Source organism: Entelurus aequoreus, linkage group LG02 (genome assembly GCF_033978785.1).
Source record: "Entelurus aequoreus isolate RoL-2023_Sb linkage group LG02, RoL_Eaeq_v1.1, whole genome shotgun sequence".
Classification (NCBI taxonomy): domain Eukaryota; kingdom Metazoa; phylum Chordata; class Actinopteri; order Syngnathiformes; family Syngnathidae; genus Entelurus; species Entelurus aequoreus.
The window spans coordinates 84,078,508-84,094,998 of NC_084732.1; the positions used below are offsets into that span (position 1 = coordinate 84,078,508).

A 16,491-nucleotide genomic window follows, 5' to 3' on the forward strand; every position below is an offset into this window, starting at 1 on the left:
CTCCTGCAGACATGACACACATGTTCTGGTCCTGTCTCTGTCTGAAAGCCTACTGGATTAATATTTTTAAACTTCTTGCAGATGCACTAAATTTTAAATTGACGCCTTGTGCAGAATTGGCTATTTTTGGAATTCCACCAAACTATCAAAAAATCAAGCAGATTTTTAGGGATAGTATCACCTTTGCATCATTAATAGCTCGTATTATTGGAGTGGAAATCTCAGTTTTCCCCCAAGGCCTCCCTATGGTTTAAGGACCTTTTGTTTTCCTTAGATTTAGAGAAAATTAAATATAATCTGAGGGGTACACCAAAACAATTTGACTTGACCTGGGGCTGCATAACTGTTGCATAACTGTCACTGTTGACAATTAATGTTTTCACTTACCTCAACTCTTTTTTTGGTTGTTGTTGTTATTTTTATTCAGTGACACTTCTCTGTATGTTTGTGATTTTTATTTTTGTTGTTACTTTTTTTTCCCCTTTTAGTCAGTTATTGTTTATTTATTCATTTCATAGGGAAATCCTAGCACAGGTACTGACAAAACAGACAGTTTTTTTGTGCCCCTCCCAAAAAAAAAAAAAAAAAAAGGAAAAAATAAATAAATTAATTAAAAAATTACAGAAAAATAATCAAAGTAAAATAATCTCTATCTGCTTCACCACAAGCAGATACAGATTATTTTACTTTTAATAATTTTCTGTAGTCGAAGTCTTATTTAAGCAAGAGTGTTTTATGACGTTTTGGCGTCGTTTGACACCTTGGCCCCCCCGGATTTCATTTTTTTTTTAAATAATAATTTGAAAAAAAAACAAATACAAAAAAATAAAAAATAAATGTATAAAATTTATAAAAATTAAATAATCTATATCTGCTTCACCATGTTTTGTTTTGTTTTTGGTTTTTTTGGGGGGGGGCATGCGGGGGACAAAAAACTACAGAAAAAAATGAAAAAATTACAGAAAAATAATAAAAGTACAATAATCTATATCTGCGTCACCACAAGCAGATAGAGATTATTTTACTTTTATTATTTTTCTGTATTTTTTATTTTTATTTTTTTTTGTTTTTTATTATTATAATTTTTTGGGCGGGGGACAAAAAAACTGTCTGTTTTGTCAGTACCTGTATTATGATTTCCCTATGAAATGAATACATCAATCAATCAATCAATCAATCAATCATAAATATTATTTAAAAAATAATACAAAACCTTTTACCGAGTAAGACCCTAAAATACTGCGTTTCACCCTTTTTAATGTACTGTACTATTTTTTTTATAAAATTACAATTGGGGTCTCTGCTGACATCTAGAGGCATGTTGCTGATTCACACTAGTTATGAGCACAGTTTCATCAACATCTTGTTTTGAGTTGGTTCTAGTGGCCTCTAGTGGTTAGAATATGCAAACGCGACTCGTGCGGGATTACGTGTCGTCGCCCAGGCGGAAGTGCTCGGAGGAACAAGCGGGGCATAACAGCATGAGGCATGGATCGAAGTCTTATTTAAGCAAGAGTGCTTTATGACGTTTTGGCGTCGTTTAACACCTTGTCCCGGATTTTAGTTGAATAATTTCGCCATTCACCAGAATTGAATGGTTGTCACGTTCAAGACGTCCTGACATCCGGGTCTTGGCCCGAAATGTGACGTCAGTGAAAACGCTATATGAACTGGTTTGTGGCGTTTAAAATAGACATAAATAATTTAGTTTTTATTGTAGCCCGGTGGTTATACATGTTTTATACGTACTGATTGAGTTGATTACAAAAAATATAATTCATGTCGTACATTTACAACATTCGACATGCGGTGTGAGACGCGCATGCTCAGACCATGTGGGCGACGCATTAGGAAATACCAGTGCCTGTCCGGACATTCAAAGTCATGGCGGCACATCTCAAGGTAAACTACACTGACTTTATTATGTCCCTTCACTGAAAGATAACTCGTAATGCGAACGTTTTTAGCGAACGTGCGTTATTTAGTCAGCTAACCGAAACCAAACATCACTGGAGCTGAAGCTTCATTACCACAACAACGTTATCTAGTACGGTATTAGGCGCCAATCCCGTGGGTGGTTCGGGACCCGAGCACCCACGGACAATGCCGAGCACCCACGTGGGATTGATGGCAACTTTCAATCTTTAAAATACTTTTCCAAAAATCAATCTTGTTGTAGTTAATTATGTGGCGAGTTTGGTCCATGAATTGATTGACGTGGACCCCGACTTAAACAAGTTGAAAAACGTATTCGGGTGGTACCGTTTAGTGGTCAATTGTACGGAATATGTACTGTACTGTGCAATCTACTAATACAAGTTTCAATTAAGCAATCAATTAATCCGTTTTACAAAATAATAAAGCCACAAATCAGAATAGTTTTTATTGCCATTGTTTGAGAATGGGTTCACAAACTAGGAATTTTACTTGGTGCAACATAAAACACATATTACACAGAATAGAATAACATGAGCTGTAACTGAGCTATCCAATCTTGTTATTGTTCAGGTGGCGGGAGGTGTAGTCTCCTGCCTGAGGTGTACAGCTCTGGTAATGGGTACATTCGCACCCACCTGCACAAATGTACTTCAAAATGTAACAATCAAAATAAATATGACTTTCTTTTTTGTTTACGAGGGCAGTGGTTCTCAACCTTTTTTCAGTGATGTACCCCCTGTGAAAATGTTTTTAAGTCAAGTACCCCCTAATCAGAGCAAAGCATTTTTGGTTGAAAAAAAGAGATAACGAAGTAAAATACAGCAATATGTCATCAGTTTCTGATTTATTAAATTGTATAACAGTGCAAAATATTGCTCATTTGTTGTGGTCTTTTGAACTATTTGGAAAAAAAGATATAAAAATAACTAAAAACTTGTTGAAAAATAAACAAGTGATTCAATTATATATAAAGATTTCTACACATAGAAGTAGGGATGATACTCGAAACCGGTTTTCCCGGTTGTTCGATAAGAAAAGAACCGAGGCCTCGGACTCGAATCCCTTTTTGAGAACCGGTACCCGTTATCGAGACCACTGTAGTGAAGAAAAAGAGTTGGTTCTTTATTCGAATCCCTCGGAACGAATCCCGTCCCGACCAGAAATGCCCCTTGAGACATCACAAGAAATTACGTCACATAGCTCAGTCATTAGGCGCAGATAGGGAAAGCAGGAAAAACAATGGACCGCGCTCCAAGGTGTAATAAAGTTCAAAACAAAAGGTATAATCCAATGAATAACTTTACTGAGAGATTTGAGCAGAGTACAAACACATGACGAACACTTTTACGACCAACCGGAAACATAGCAACCAGGCTAGCAACGCACCTCCTTTACGGCAGCTGTCGCAACGTTCTTAAAGCAGCCGCAGCACATACATATATATATACAACACATCTCCCTTTTTTAACTTTTGTTTTTCTTTCCTTGTAAACAAAACAAAATCACATATGTGTTGTCTGTCTAATTATAAATAATGCAGACGAGGCGTGTTGGCTGAGTTCTTGACGTTTACTTTCACAGCGTGCTCATAAACTCATTCTTAGCTGCCGGGTGGCGACATGCAACAACACTTTTCGGGGCTACCGCGCATGCTCGTCACTCCCGTTGCATGCTGGGTAGTGTAGTTATTTTCCCTAGCTCATAACATCACATCTTTCCCCCTATAAAGAAATATTTTTACTCAATAAAATGTATTTCTTTTTTTAGCTTTAACTTTTCATTTTTTTAGCATTGTAACTACATTTGCAAACAACTTTTCTCTTCATAGTATTTTCTTTCAATAAAGAAATAAAGTGCAAAAATGTCAAAGCATCATAACAAACAGTTATGTCAAATAGCAGCAGAAGTGCACTTTTTGGAGAGCTGTATTATTTTAAGTTTTGTGCCCAAGGGACTGATTTTATTTAACACTATATTATTATTTTTACACCTATAGTGATCACAGAGACAGGTTGTTTTTGTGTTACTGTATATATTTGTTTTTCTGAAAAATCCCACTTAATATACTTTGGGTAACAACAGTCAATATTTTTTTTTTTTTTTTTTTTTTTTAGGGGGGTAACAGTCAATATTTATTTATTTATCAGATTTTATTTTTTTCTTATATAATAAAAGTGAGCTTTTTTTAAACCAAATATTGTTTTTTTCCATATACAACAACCTATCTGGACTCGATAAGAGAATCGATAAGGAATCGGTTCGATAAGAGGATTCGATAATAGGCTCGAACTCGATAATTTATCATCAAACATCATCCCTACATAGAAGTAATCATCAACTTAAAGTGCCCTCTTTGGGGATTGTAATAGAGATCCATCTGGATTCATGAACTTAATTCTAAACATTTCTTCACAAAAAAAGAAATTTTTAACATCAATATTTATGGAACATGTCCACAAAAAATCTAGCTGTCAACACTGAATATTGCATTTTTTTTCACAGTTCTTTTTGACAGACATTTTTAAAAAATCTCACGTACCCCTTGGCATACATTCAAGTACCCCTAGGGGTACGCGTACCCCCATTTGAGAACCACTGTACTAGGGCATGCATATATAATATGCATTAGTTTGACCATTTAAAATCAACGATAATAAAAAGGAGATGCTTGGAAATAGCATAAAAATGCCCCAAAAACTTGGAAAAACGCGATTCATAGCGTTACTTTTTGGTGTAACCATCAGGAGCATTCTGTTCGGGTATATTTCTTTTATATTTTGATAAATCATCATATTTATGTATTACTAAATTTAAATAGGTATTGATCAATCTTTAAGCTGTGTGTATTTGATTTCAGTTTGCTTTTGACATCTTATTTAGAATTGTAGTTGAAACTTTTACAACCCTGTGTTGCGCTCAAGATGGCGTAACCAAACTAGATTTAATTTAATGATGTTATTTTGAATATTTATTACCTTTTTTACATTTAGTATATTTAAATATTCATTTATAAACATTGAATACATTTCAAATATCAATAAAATGCAATTGCCTTCATCTTATAGGGTAATGTTTAGTTACACCAAGTCATGAGCGTAACACAAAGCTTCATCACTTTGACTTGTAATATCTAATTCTGGTGGTGTTTTATGCTTTTTTCTTTTTGGAACATGTACTATACATGTAATACAATAAAGTCCCATATAAAATTATGTTTCTAGCAATACTTTAATTTTGCCTTTGAAAGTAACACTCCAATGTCCATTAGTGGAGCTGTACACCTTTGAAAGTAACACTCCAATGTCCATTAGTGGAGCTGTACACTGAGGGGAGAGGGGAGAATAGTTTGTGTCCAGGGTGAGAAGAGTCAGCTGTGATCCGACCCACACGCCTCCTGGTCCTGGAGGAGAACAGGTCCTGGAGGGATGGGAGTTTGCAACCAATAACCTTCTCAGCAGCACGTACCATCCGCTACAGTCGATGCTGTGTCGCCGGGGAACCACACGGTTATGGAGGAGGTGAGGATGGACTCGATAATGGCTGAGTAGAACTGCACCAGTTCTTCAACTGTACATCCTCTGCTGGGCCTTCTTGATGAGGGAGCTGATGGTCGGCTCCCCCTTGAGTTCCTGGGTGATGGTGGTGCCCAAGAAACGGATGGAGTCCACAATGGAGACGGGGGTGGAAGAGTCAATCAGGGTGAGGCGGGATGGTGGGGCTTTGACTTCCCTGATGTCCAAGGTCATCTCCACTGTTTTCTGGGCGTTCAGCTCCAGGTTGTTGAGGCTGCACCGGGACGCCAGCCGGTCCACCTCTCTCCTGTAGGCGGATTAGTTGCCATCCGAGATTAGCCCGATGAGGGTAGTGTCGTCCGCAAATTTGAGCAGATTTACGGACTGATGACTGGAGGTGCAGCAGTTTGTACAGAGGGAGAAGAGCCAGGGGGAAAGTACACAGCCCTGAGGAGTACCAGAGTTTGTGGTTCGACTGTCCGAGACAATCTTCCCCAGCCGCACGTGCTGTCTTCGGTATGTCAGGAAGTCATTGAATATGGGATATTAACTTCGCTGAAACCACTGGCAGAAATGTAGATCGGTGCCTATGAGTACATTTTAGATTTTTAGATTTAGATTTGTTGGTCCCTGTGGGGAAATTCATTTTCACTAATTACATTTTTTTAACTAAAACTAAAATAAATACTTAAATATCCGCTTGATGTATGTATGAATCTGTAATAATATTTTTCATGTTTCTAATTTATTGTTAGTTAAATTTGCATGAATTTAGGTTGGAAAATAGACCAAATCTGTATAATAATGAACTAGTTTGTACTACATGCACAATAACGGCAATAATAATAATAAAAACTCCCTACGTTTAGTATCACTGTATTAAATTCCTATTACGAAACGTCTTACTCCATTCTAAACTTGTATAAACACAACTAAGATACAGTATTCACATTGAACATAAAGGCTGTGATTGATTTAAACGCCACAGGGTCGCATTACAACAGACGGACGTTTACAAATTGAAATGCAAGCAGATAAACATATTTCAACACACAGATGAAAATAATATAGCTCTAATTAAGCCAGAACAATTTTTTATATTTCCTCTGCCAAGACAGTATATTGTGTGGTTATTTATTTTAGTTATTAAAAAAAACAACAAGAAAATTGATTAAAAGATTTTAGTGTGTGTATAATAATGAGAACCGTAATCATTTTTGTCACAATAACTTTATTTAGCCACGATATCTATTGTTTTGGTTGTGTATTTGAGGGCCCCCCTCCTTAACAGAGACATAACCTATTTTATTGCTTTTGGTTGGGATTTTTATTCAGGTGCAACATTTTGCTGACAAGAGTATATTTAATTGTTATTATTTGTTTGTTTTATTAAACTTGGATATTTAAAAGTTGACATTTTAATTATAGTGTTAACATACACCAGACATACAAGTGAATTGCATTTGAAACTATATACTGTATTTTTCAGACCATAGGGCGCACCGGATTATAAGGCGCACTGCCAATGAATGGTCTATTTTCGATCTTTTTTCATATATAAAGCGCACCAGATAATAAGGCGCATTAAAAGAGTCTTTTTTTTTTTTTTTTTTCTAAGTTGAAAACACTTCCTTGTGGTCTACATAACATGTAATGGTAGTTCTTTGATCAAAGCGTTGCATAGATTATGTTTAACAGATCATCTTCAAGCCGCTTTCTGACAGTCTCTTCCGTATGCGCCGTTTTGTGGGCGGTCTTATTTACGTGGCTCACCTTCGGCGGCTTCTTCCCCCCGTCATCTTTGTTGTAGCGGTGTAGCGTGCAAGGATGGGAGTGGAAGAAGTGTCAAAAGATGGAGCTAACTGTTTTAATGACATTCAGACATTACTTAAATCAATAACGGAGCACACATCTCCTCATCCGGAAACAACGACACCGGAAATGTATCCCCTGAAAAACCGTCCGACCGGAACTCTCTAATAACTAAAGTTCCTTGAGTGAATAATGTAAACTCACTATACCGGTATGTTTTTAGCGCTTTCATGGCGAGTTTACTGACAGATATGTGTAAGAACTTTACACTACTTTATATTAGAAATGGCAACAGCGGAGGATGAATGTCCCATAACAAGAAGATATAGAAAAAGAAGAAGCTTATCGACTACGGTGTCAGCACGGACTAGAAAAGCAGACACGCGCAATTTTTCAAGATTCATGCAGATCCCAAGTACATATCAGAAGGTAAAAAATGTTGCTTTTGCATATTATTGCAAAACAAAACGCCAGACAATATGTCTTACCTTATACACACACCATAATAATATTCGTATGTTTAATGCGCCAATAATCCATCAAGCGGTGCGGCTTCATAGCTTACCAAAGTCGTACTGAAACATTTTGATAGATTTTTGAGCGCCGTGTGTAATGTTCTATATTTTCAATGGAACGTATAAAAGTTTTGGTGTTGTTTACTTGAGTTATATTGCCATCATATTGCAGTCTACACGTATCTCTTATGTTTGACTGCCATCTACTCGTCACACTTATCATTACACCATGTACCAAATAAATTTGCTTCAAGGTCGGTAAGCAAAACCAGAATTATTCTGTACACTAGGCGCACCGGGTTATAAGGTGCACTGTCGAGTTTTGAGAAGAAAAAAAAGATTTTAAGTGCGCCTTTTAGTCCAGAAAATATGGTACTTGCAATATTATAATGTATTATCATTATATCAGTGGTTAATTTGGCCTCAAAATAATGTTGACAATAATATCGTTCATCGGCAATAATTTGTTGGTCAATATATCGTCCGGCAAAATGTGTTATCGGCCCTGACCTGTATTAGACCACCTTCAGTATACAACATGCTGAATTACAACCTCTTGCTGTGTAGTACACTCACATCTTTTCTCTGGACAGAAGCAGCTTAAAGATGCGGTGAAGGTCATCGGCTCAGGCAGCCTCCTCTTTGCCTCGTACCTCACGGCGGTGGGAGATGAAGGTTTCTATGCCAACCAGCTGATGCCGCTGCTACAGAGGGCTGTGGGGCCAGAGACCGCCCACGTCTTAGGGGTGAAAATGATCGGCCTGGGTCTGGTGCCTCTCAACCGCTACCAGGACCCAGAGTCACTCGTAAGTGAATACAACACTTCTAGAGAATACGGCGTGCTCTGTAACCCCGTTCTGGTGTCTATAGGAGGTAAACGTCCTGGGCCTGAAGTTCAAAAACCCCGTTGGGATCGCGGCGGGCTTCGATAAGCATGGCGAGGCCGTGGATGGATTGTACAAGATGGGCTTTGGCTTCGTCGAAGTCGGAACCATCACGCCAAAACCACAAGAGGGGAATCCCAAACCGCGCGTGTTTCGACTGGCAGAAGACCAAGCCATCATCAACAGGTAGTCACTTTCCCGTGATGCTATCCGATGGCCGTGACTAGACCAGGGGCCCGCAGAGTCGATTTTGTTTCCCAAATGTGAAACATATTCATTCTGACATCTTTCAAGCTCACAACAATGAATAGCATGCTTGCGTGGCTAACGAGTTGCCATCGATCAAACGTGATGATCTTCACTACCTTACCTATGGCGGTATGGGTCTAAACTTCTCATTTATGTTGCTGCTGTACGCTTAAAATCGCAGCCCCATTTTTACTTTGGCCATTGGAGGCTAAAAGTTTGGGCACCCTGGTCTAGACCAGTGGTTCTCCACCACCTCAAAAAAACTTTGTTCTTCAAGTACCACTATAATGACCAACATTTAACCCTTGTGTGGTGTTCAGGTCTGTGGGACCTGTTTTCATTTTTTATTAAAAGAAAAATGATACAATTAATTAATTTTTCAAACTGAGACTCACTGACTTTGGCTCATTTTCTGTGAAGAACATACATCAGAATACATATTTAATGACCACACACCATACACCCCCCTACACATTTCTATTACATATAAGATGCCCGGGTCCACTGGACCCGGGGCTAATAGAAGTGTGGAAATTGATGTTCTGTGTACCACACACAAAACACACACACACACAGCAGGCCTAGACAGGAGGAGGACAGAGTGTAGGTACACAGAACATCAGAGGGTCAAATGTGTGAGAAAATGAGAGCAGACAGTGTTGCAAACAATGTTGCAACCTTGTGTGGGAACTGCAGGTGCAGAAACACAAAAGAAGAATCCCTGTGGGATGCAGAAATTGGCAGAGAAATTTTCCGTGCAACGTTCATATTGTTGTTACTCAGCCAGCGTTTGTGGGTCTGATGGACCCGTTGCATTTTGTGGCTTTTAATGCCTCACAATCAAACACTTTTACCCCAAGTCTTTCTGAATACGATGCTACAAGCTTGGCACACCTATCTTTGGCCAGTGTCGCCCATTCGTCTTTGCAGCACCACTCCAGCGGTATGGTATTGTGGCCGGACGAAAGCTATTTCTTAGTAAAAAATGTTGTGTTTGTCATTCTTTTTTAGTGTGGTGCCTATTGGTAACGTAACAGTGTTAAAAGTTTTTTTCTACGGCCACCGTCAGTGTAAACTGTGTGGCTGTTGACCAACTATGCCTTGCTGTCACTGACGTGTGGAAACAGAAGCTGCATTCAACATGTGTGACCGAGCAGGTGCGCTATATTTGCAGACTGTAGAGGGTGCTAAAAGCAGTGCTATCAAGTCCTGCACCTTCAGGAGTCTCCCTGTAAAATTGGGAACGTTGGCAAGTATGACGCTGTCAATCGCCATTCATATAAACCTCGCGGGCCGCGTTAACATTAGGTTGTCATAATAAGGTGCGGGCCGGGGCGTGTGTTTGAGACCCCTGGTTAAAACATAGCAAAAACCAAAAAAAGCTTTGTATGCAGTGTTATTTCATTTAAAATTTTCGAAAAAGTTATGTGGCTCCCGTTGTTTTCTTTAATTTGTGAAACTTGTCAAAATGGCTCTTTGAGTGGTAAAGGTTGCCGACCCCTGGGCTAGAGAGAAAGATGAATGCAGCAATGGTTGTAATTGCTGTCAAAGGTGCAGCAGCAAAGTATTGAGCAAATGCTGTGAATACTTATGTACACATGTTTTGTTTTATTTTTTTGTTTTTAATAAATTTGCATACATTTAAAAAAAAAAAACTTTTCACATTGTCATTATGAAGTATTGTCTGTAGAATATTGTATTACATTTTGGAATAAGGCTGTAACATAACAAGTGGAAAAAGTAAAGCGCTGTGAATACTTTCCGGATTTTAACTTGCAAAAAACATTAAAATCCTGACAATGTTTTTAAGTCCTTAAACCACATCATCACAGTATTGTCATGTTTCGAAATCATATCTGACTACAAGGTATGACATAACATTTTAAGTGATTTCCCTTAATGCTCTCTGTACTGTTCCCATAATACCACAGCAGGTTTCATTTGAGCGTTTCCATTTTGCTGGGCTTCTCCCAAAAGCCTAACGCCAACAAGTCACATTAGGTTTTAAATTAGCATTAAAATAAATGAAACCCACTAAAGATGATAATGTTGTTGTTTTTTACACAAGGCTCATGGATAATCCCTCCAACTCCAGTAGAGTCTAGGAGCTTTGTTTTGCTTAGATTCGTTACTCAAACAATGTATTTGCATTTGCATTCAACTGCAAATAAGCTCTCAGCTTTGTGAGCGGATTTGAATATTTTGATTTAAATATTTTGATTTAAATATTTGTTTCTTTTTCTAGCATTCAAACCATTTAATGTGCTTATCCGGTTTAATTTCAATGCACATGGCTGTATATCTTCCACATAGTGATAAGGCTAACATGCTTTGCAGGAATATTGCAGTGCTATAAACAGTAGTTTCCAACTTGTTAGGCTGGGGGACCCACTGTCATCATTTAATGACAAGCGGCGACCCCAATTGTCGACATTTTCAACTCAAACTTCTGAAAGAAGTGCAGTTCTGGAAAGTCGGTGGAGTTTGAATTCGAAGCTGTGCAAAAAAACACAAAGTGCCAGAAAAAAACAAGTTCAATGAGCATTTCAGGAGCAATATGTTTTTATCCACAAACTGCAAATTATTTGAACAAAATGTGTCAGTAAAGGTGTTTTACTACATTAAATATCTCAAAAGTTGAATAAGAGCAACTGGATAAGATGTGAAACATCTTTAAAAAAAAAAAGTCCAAACATGTCCAGTTCAACTCTTAAGTAAAACAAAAAGTGCAATCCAAAATATTGAAATAAATAAATTACACTTTTCCTCTGACTGCCTGTTTTAATACTGGTATCTTAGTAATCGCCTTAGGTTGCAGCTTTTTCATCACAAATATCTCCAATGGGAAAATTATGCAAAAGGTTGTCAAGTATGCTAGTATATCAGTTCACAAAATCCACCGTTTGGATTGTATTAAGGTTTTGTGACGCAATGTTCAGTTTGGAGTACTTTTTTTTTTTTTTAATACCCCAGAAAACCAAATAGCTTAGTGTTTCTTAACCATAGAGCCCATTGTTGGGCCATGAGCGCACTGTAGACGGCCGCCAAACAGCGGTACACCGTTTTTCACCACAATATCAAACAAATGGAAGAAGTCTGAAGCTAAAGTGATAACATTTCTTAAGCACCAAAATTATGACTGAAGTGGCGAAGCTGTATTTTCATTTGTGCTTTAATTTTATTTAAAGTTTAGTTTAAAAAAGTCATTAATTTAGTTTATTCATTTTAGCACAACATAATTGTATGTAAATCTATTTTTCGTCCCTTCTTATGCATTAATTTGCTTAGTACTTTTTGTCTAATCAACCTGACCTAAGCCTTAGGTTTATAGATAAATTATAATCTTTGTGATTTCCACGTAGTTTCATGTCATTTGACAAAGTCCTAAACGATAAATAGTACTGTTTGAGCACATTCAACAATACCACGGTAATAATATTGATCGTGATCATTTTGGTCACAATACCATGATATGAAATGTTCATACCGTTACATCCCTATTAGTAACACAAAAACATGATACAAAAAACATACACACTTTTTTATGTATATATTAGGGATGTCCGATAAATGCGTTAAAATGTAATATCGGAAATTATCGGTATCGTTTTTTTTTTTTTTTTTATTAAATCAACATAAAAAACACAAGATACACTTACAATTAGTGCACTAACCCAAAAAAACCTCCCTCCCCCCATTTATTTCTGTTATCAATATTCTGGTTCCTACATTATATATCAATATATATCAATACAGTCTGCAAGGGATACAGTCTGTAAGCACACATGATTGTGCGTGCTGCTGGTCCACTAATAGTACTAACCTTTAACAGTTAATTTTACTCATTTTCATTAATTACTAGTTTCTATGTAACTGTTTTTATATTGTTTTACTTTCTTTTTTATTCAAGAAAATGTTTTTAATTTAGTTATCTTATTTTATTATTATTTTTAAAAAGTACCTTATCTTCACCATACATGGTTGTCCAAATTAGGCATAATGTGTTAATTCCACGACTGCATATATCGGTTGATATCGGTATCGGTAATTAAAGAGTTGGACAATATCGGAATATCGGATATCGGCAAAAAGCCATTATCGGACATCCCTAGTGTATATATATATATACAGTGGGGCAAAAAAGTATTTAGTCAGCCACCCATTGACAATCAATGGGTGGCTGACTAAATACTTTTTTGCCCCACTGTATATATATATATATATATATATATATATATATATATATATATATATATATCATGCCATCCCTAGTAGTTACTGTTTATTGGCAAAAACGAGACTGTTGACAGCTGGGGAACTGATAGAGGCTTATTTCTGTGACTTTCTTGTTCAGCATGTGTCCACTTTGCCAATACTTCGCTGGACACTTTGAGGTTTTTAGGGTCCGCCCTGTACCCTGTACAAAGGACTCCCTCAGGGAGTCCTTTGTACTGGTTACAAAGGAACCTATTGTATTTGTAATGTTTATTATTAGGGTCCGCACAGGACCTTTTCAAAAGGAATCCCAAAGGGAGTCCTTTTGCAATGGGACGAAAGGACCCTATTGAAATTGTAAGGTTTTATTATTATTCTTTATTATTATTATTATTATTATTCCGCAGCTTTGCGCACTACTTAGACCCCCTTAACATACTTCAAAACTCACCAAATTTTTTACACACATCCAAAAAGTGTGCCAGCAGACTTTAATATAAAAACCTAACCCCAAAACACAAAATTGAGCTCTAGCGCCCCCTAGGAAAAAAAAAAAACAGACTGCCTCTAACTCCCACTAGGAAGGTCGTAGAGACATGAAACAAAAACCTGTATGTAGGTCTGCTCTAGACCTACAACTCATAATGACACATTCTCGGGCGAAAATCAACAGGAAATTGGCAATTTACCTTTTTTGACAAAAATGTACTAAAAACACTGTTTTTTACATCTTTGACCTCTAATTTGACCCCCTTAAAATACTTCAAAACTCACCAAACTTCGCACACACATTGGGACTGGTAGAAATTGCGATCTCAAAAAAAAACCGAACCCCAAAACTCAAAATTGTGCTCTACAGCAATTTTTTTATAAAACTGACAAAAAACTGCTCCTCAGAGGAAAACTCTGACAAAACTGCTTGTAACTTCCGGTAGGAACGTCGTAGAGACATGAAAAAAATACCTCTATGTAGGTCTCATTTAGACCTACATTTCATACATTGACACCCTTCAGCAAAAATCAACAGGAAGTTTGTTATCTCCATTTCAAAACAACATTTTTGTACCAAACGGTCACCAAACATCAAACATTATCTCCTCTGAGCGCGTTTGTCGTTTCGGCTTCAAACTGCTACAGGAGAGAGATTGAACCCTTCTGATTAAAAGTTGACGACGGCGTTTTATTTAGTGCTACCGTTTTGATTTTACGAGCCTTCAAAGACCCGCAGCACTGATGCTGCTACGGTGCCAAAAATGACAACGAAACTGCAATTAGACCTTCTTTGGCCTCAATACACACAATAGCCTATAATGACAATGTGAACTCAGACACAACTTCCTCTAACTCCCAGTACCAATATCGTAGAGACACGAAACAAAAGCCTCTATGTAGGTCTCACTCAGGACTACCACTGGACAAAAGTATTGGACACCTAGTTAGGGTCCGCACAGGACCTTTTCAAAAGGAATCCCAAAGGGAGTCCTTTTGCAATGGGACGAAAGGACCCTATTGAAATTGTAAGGTTTTATTATTATTATTAGGGTCCGCACAGGACCTTTTCAAAAGGAATCCCAAAGGGAGTCCTTTTGCAATGGGACGAAAGGACCCTATTGAAATTGTAATGTTTTATTATTCTTTATTATTATTCCGCACCGTCGCGCACTACTTTGCCCCCCTTAACATGCTTCAAAACTCACCAAATTTGACATACACATTAAACCCCGGGTACAGCACACTTTAATGGTAAAAAAAAATACCAAAAATCAACATTGCTCTCTAGCGCCCCCTAGGAAGAAAAATGCCTCTAACTCCCACTAGGAAGGTCGTAGAGACATGAAACAAAAACCTGTATGTAGGTCTCAGTTAGACCTACAATTCATAATTTCACTTCTTCGGGCGAAAACCAACAGGAAGTTGGCAATTTCCCCTTCAAGACAAAAAATGACTAAAAACACTCATTTTTTATTTTTGAGCTGTAATTTGACCCCCTTAAAATACTTCAAAACTCACCAAAATTCTCACACACATCGGGACTGGTGGAAACTGTGATCTAAAAAAAAACCGAATCCCAAAACTCAAAATTGTGCTCTACATAATTTTTTGAAAAAAAAGAGAAAAAACTGCTCCTCAGAGGAAAAATCGGACAAAACTGCTTATAACTTCCGGTAGGAACGTCGTAGAGACATGAAACAAATACCTCTACGTAGGTCTCATTTAGACCTACATTTCATACATTGACACCCTTCAGCAAAAATCAACAGGAAGTTTGTTATCTCCATTTCAAAACAACATTTTTGTACCAAACGGTCACCAAACATCAAACATTATCTCCTCTGAGCCCGTTTGTCGTTTCGGCTTCAAACTGCTACAGGAGAGAGATTGAACCCTTCTGATTAAAAGATGCGTACGGATTTTTATTTAGTGCTACCGTTTTGATTTTACGAGCCTTCAAAGACCCGCAGCACTAAAGTTGCTACGGTGCCAAAAATGACAACGAAACTGCGATTAGACCTTCTTTGGCCTCAATACACACAATAGCCTATAATGACAATGTGAAATGGATCCGCTGCTGTGATTTTACGCACCTTCAAAGAAAACAACCACTGTGCCGCAGCACCTAGGAAAAAAACACAGACACAACTTCCTCTAACTCCCAGTACCAATATCGTAGAGACACGAAACAAAAACCTCTATGTAGGTCTCACTCAGGACTACCACTGGACTAAAGTATTGGACACCTAGGACTAGCACCTGCCAGAAGGCGGACCCGACCAATGCTGCTTGCAGCTTTAATTATTATTATTCTTCCGCAGCTTTGCGCACTACTACGCCCCCCTTAACATGCCTCAAAACTCACCAAATTTTTTACACACATCCAAAAAGTGTGCCAGCAGACTTTAGTCAAAAAACCAAACCCAAAAAAATACACTTGCTCTCTAGCGCCCCCTAGGTAGAAAACTGCCTATAACTCCCACTAGGAAGGTCGTAGAGACATGAAACCAAAACCTGTATGTAGGTCTCAGTTAGACCTACAATTCATAATTTCACTTCTTCGGGCGAAAACCAACAGGAAGTTGGCAATTTCCCCTTCAAGACAAAAAATGACTAAAAACACTCATTTTTGATTTTTGACCTCTAATTTGACCCCCTTAAAATACTTCAAAACTCACCAAACTTCTCACACACATTGGGACTGGTGGAAACTGCGATCTAAAAAAAAAACCGAATCCCAAAACTCAAAATTGTGCTCTACATAATTTTTGAAAAAAAAAGAGAAAAAACTGCTCCTCAGAGGAAAACTCTGACAAAACTGCTTGTAACTTCCGGTAGGAACGTCGTAGAGACATGAAACAAATACCTCTATGT

At 37.7% G+C, this 16,491-nt stretch overlaps 1 protein-coding gene across 9 annotated transcripts in view; it reads left to right on the forward strand.

The window, feature by feature from the left end:
- dhodh (dihydroorotate dehydrogenase) overlaps window positions 1–16,491 on the forward strand; it is a 63,633-nt gene that overhangs the window by 28,656 nt on the left and 18,486 nt on the right. For 2 of the 9 annotated variants that reach the window (XR_009823864.1, XR_009823863.1), the window contains exons 1-4: window positions 4,797–5,456; window positions 5,538–5,637; window positions 8,371–8,583; window positions 8,648–8,847. Coding sequence is in view for 7 of the 9 variants with exons in the window: in XM_062033478.1 (XP_061889462.1) it covers window positions 5,419–5,456; window positions 5,538–5,637; window positions 8,371–8,583; window positions 8,648–8,847 (551 nt within the window). In the remaining 2 variants the exon portion in view is untranslated. Of the gene's footprint in view, window positions 1–1,752; window positions 1,903–4,796; window positions 5,457–5,537; window positions 5,638–5,793; window positions 5,967–8,370; window positions 8,584–8,647; window positions 8,848–16,491 lie in introns of those variants that run through there. The other 7 variants (XM_062033495.1, XM_062033478.1, XM_062033519.1 and 4 more) reach the window with 7 other exon arrangements.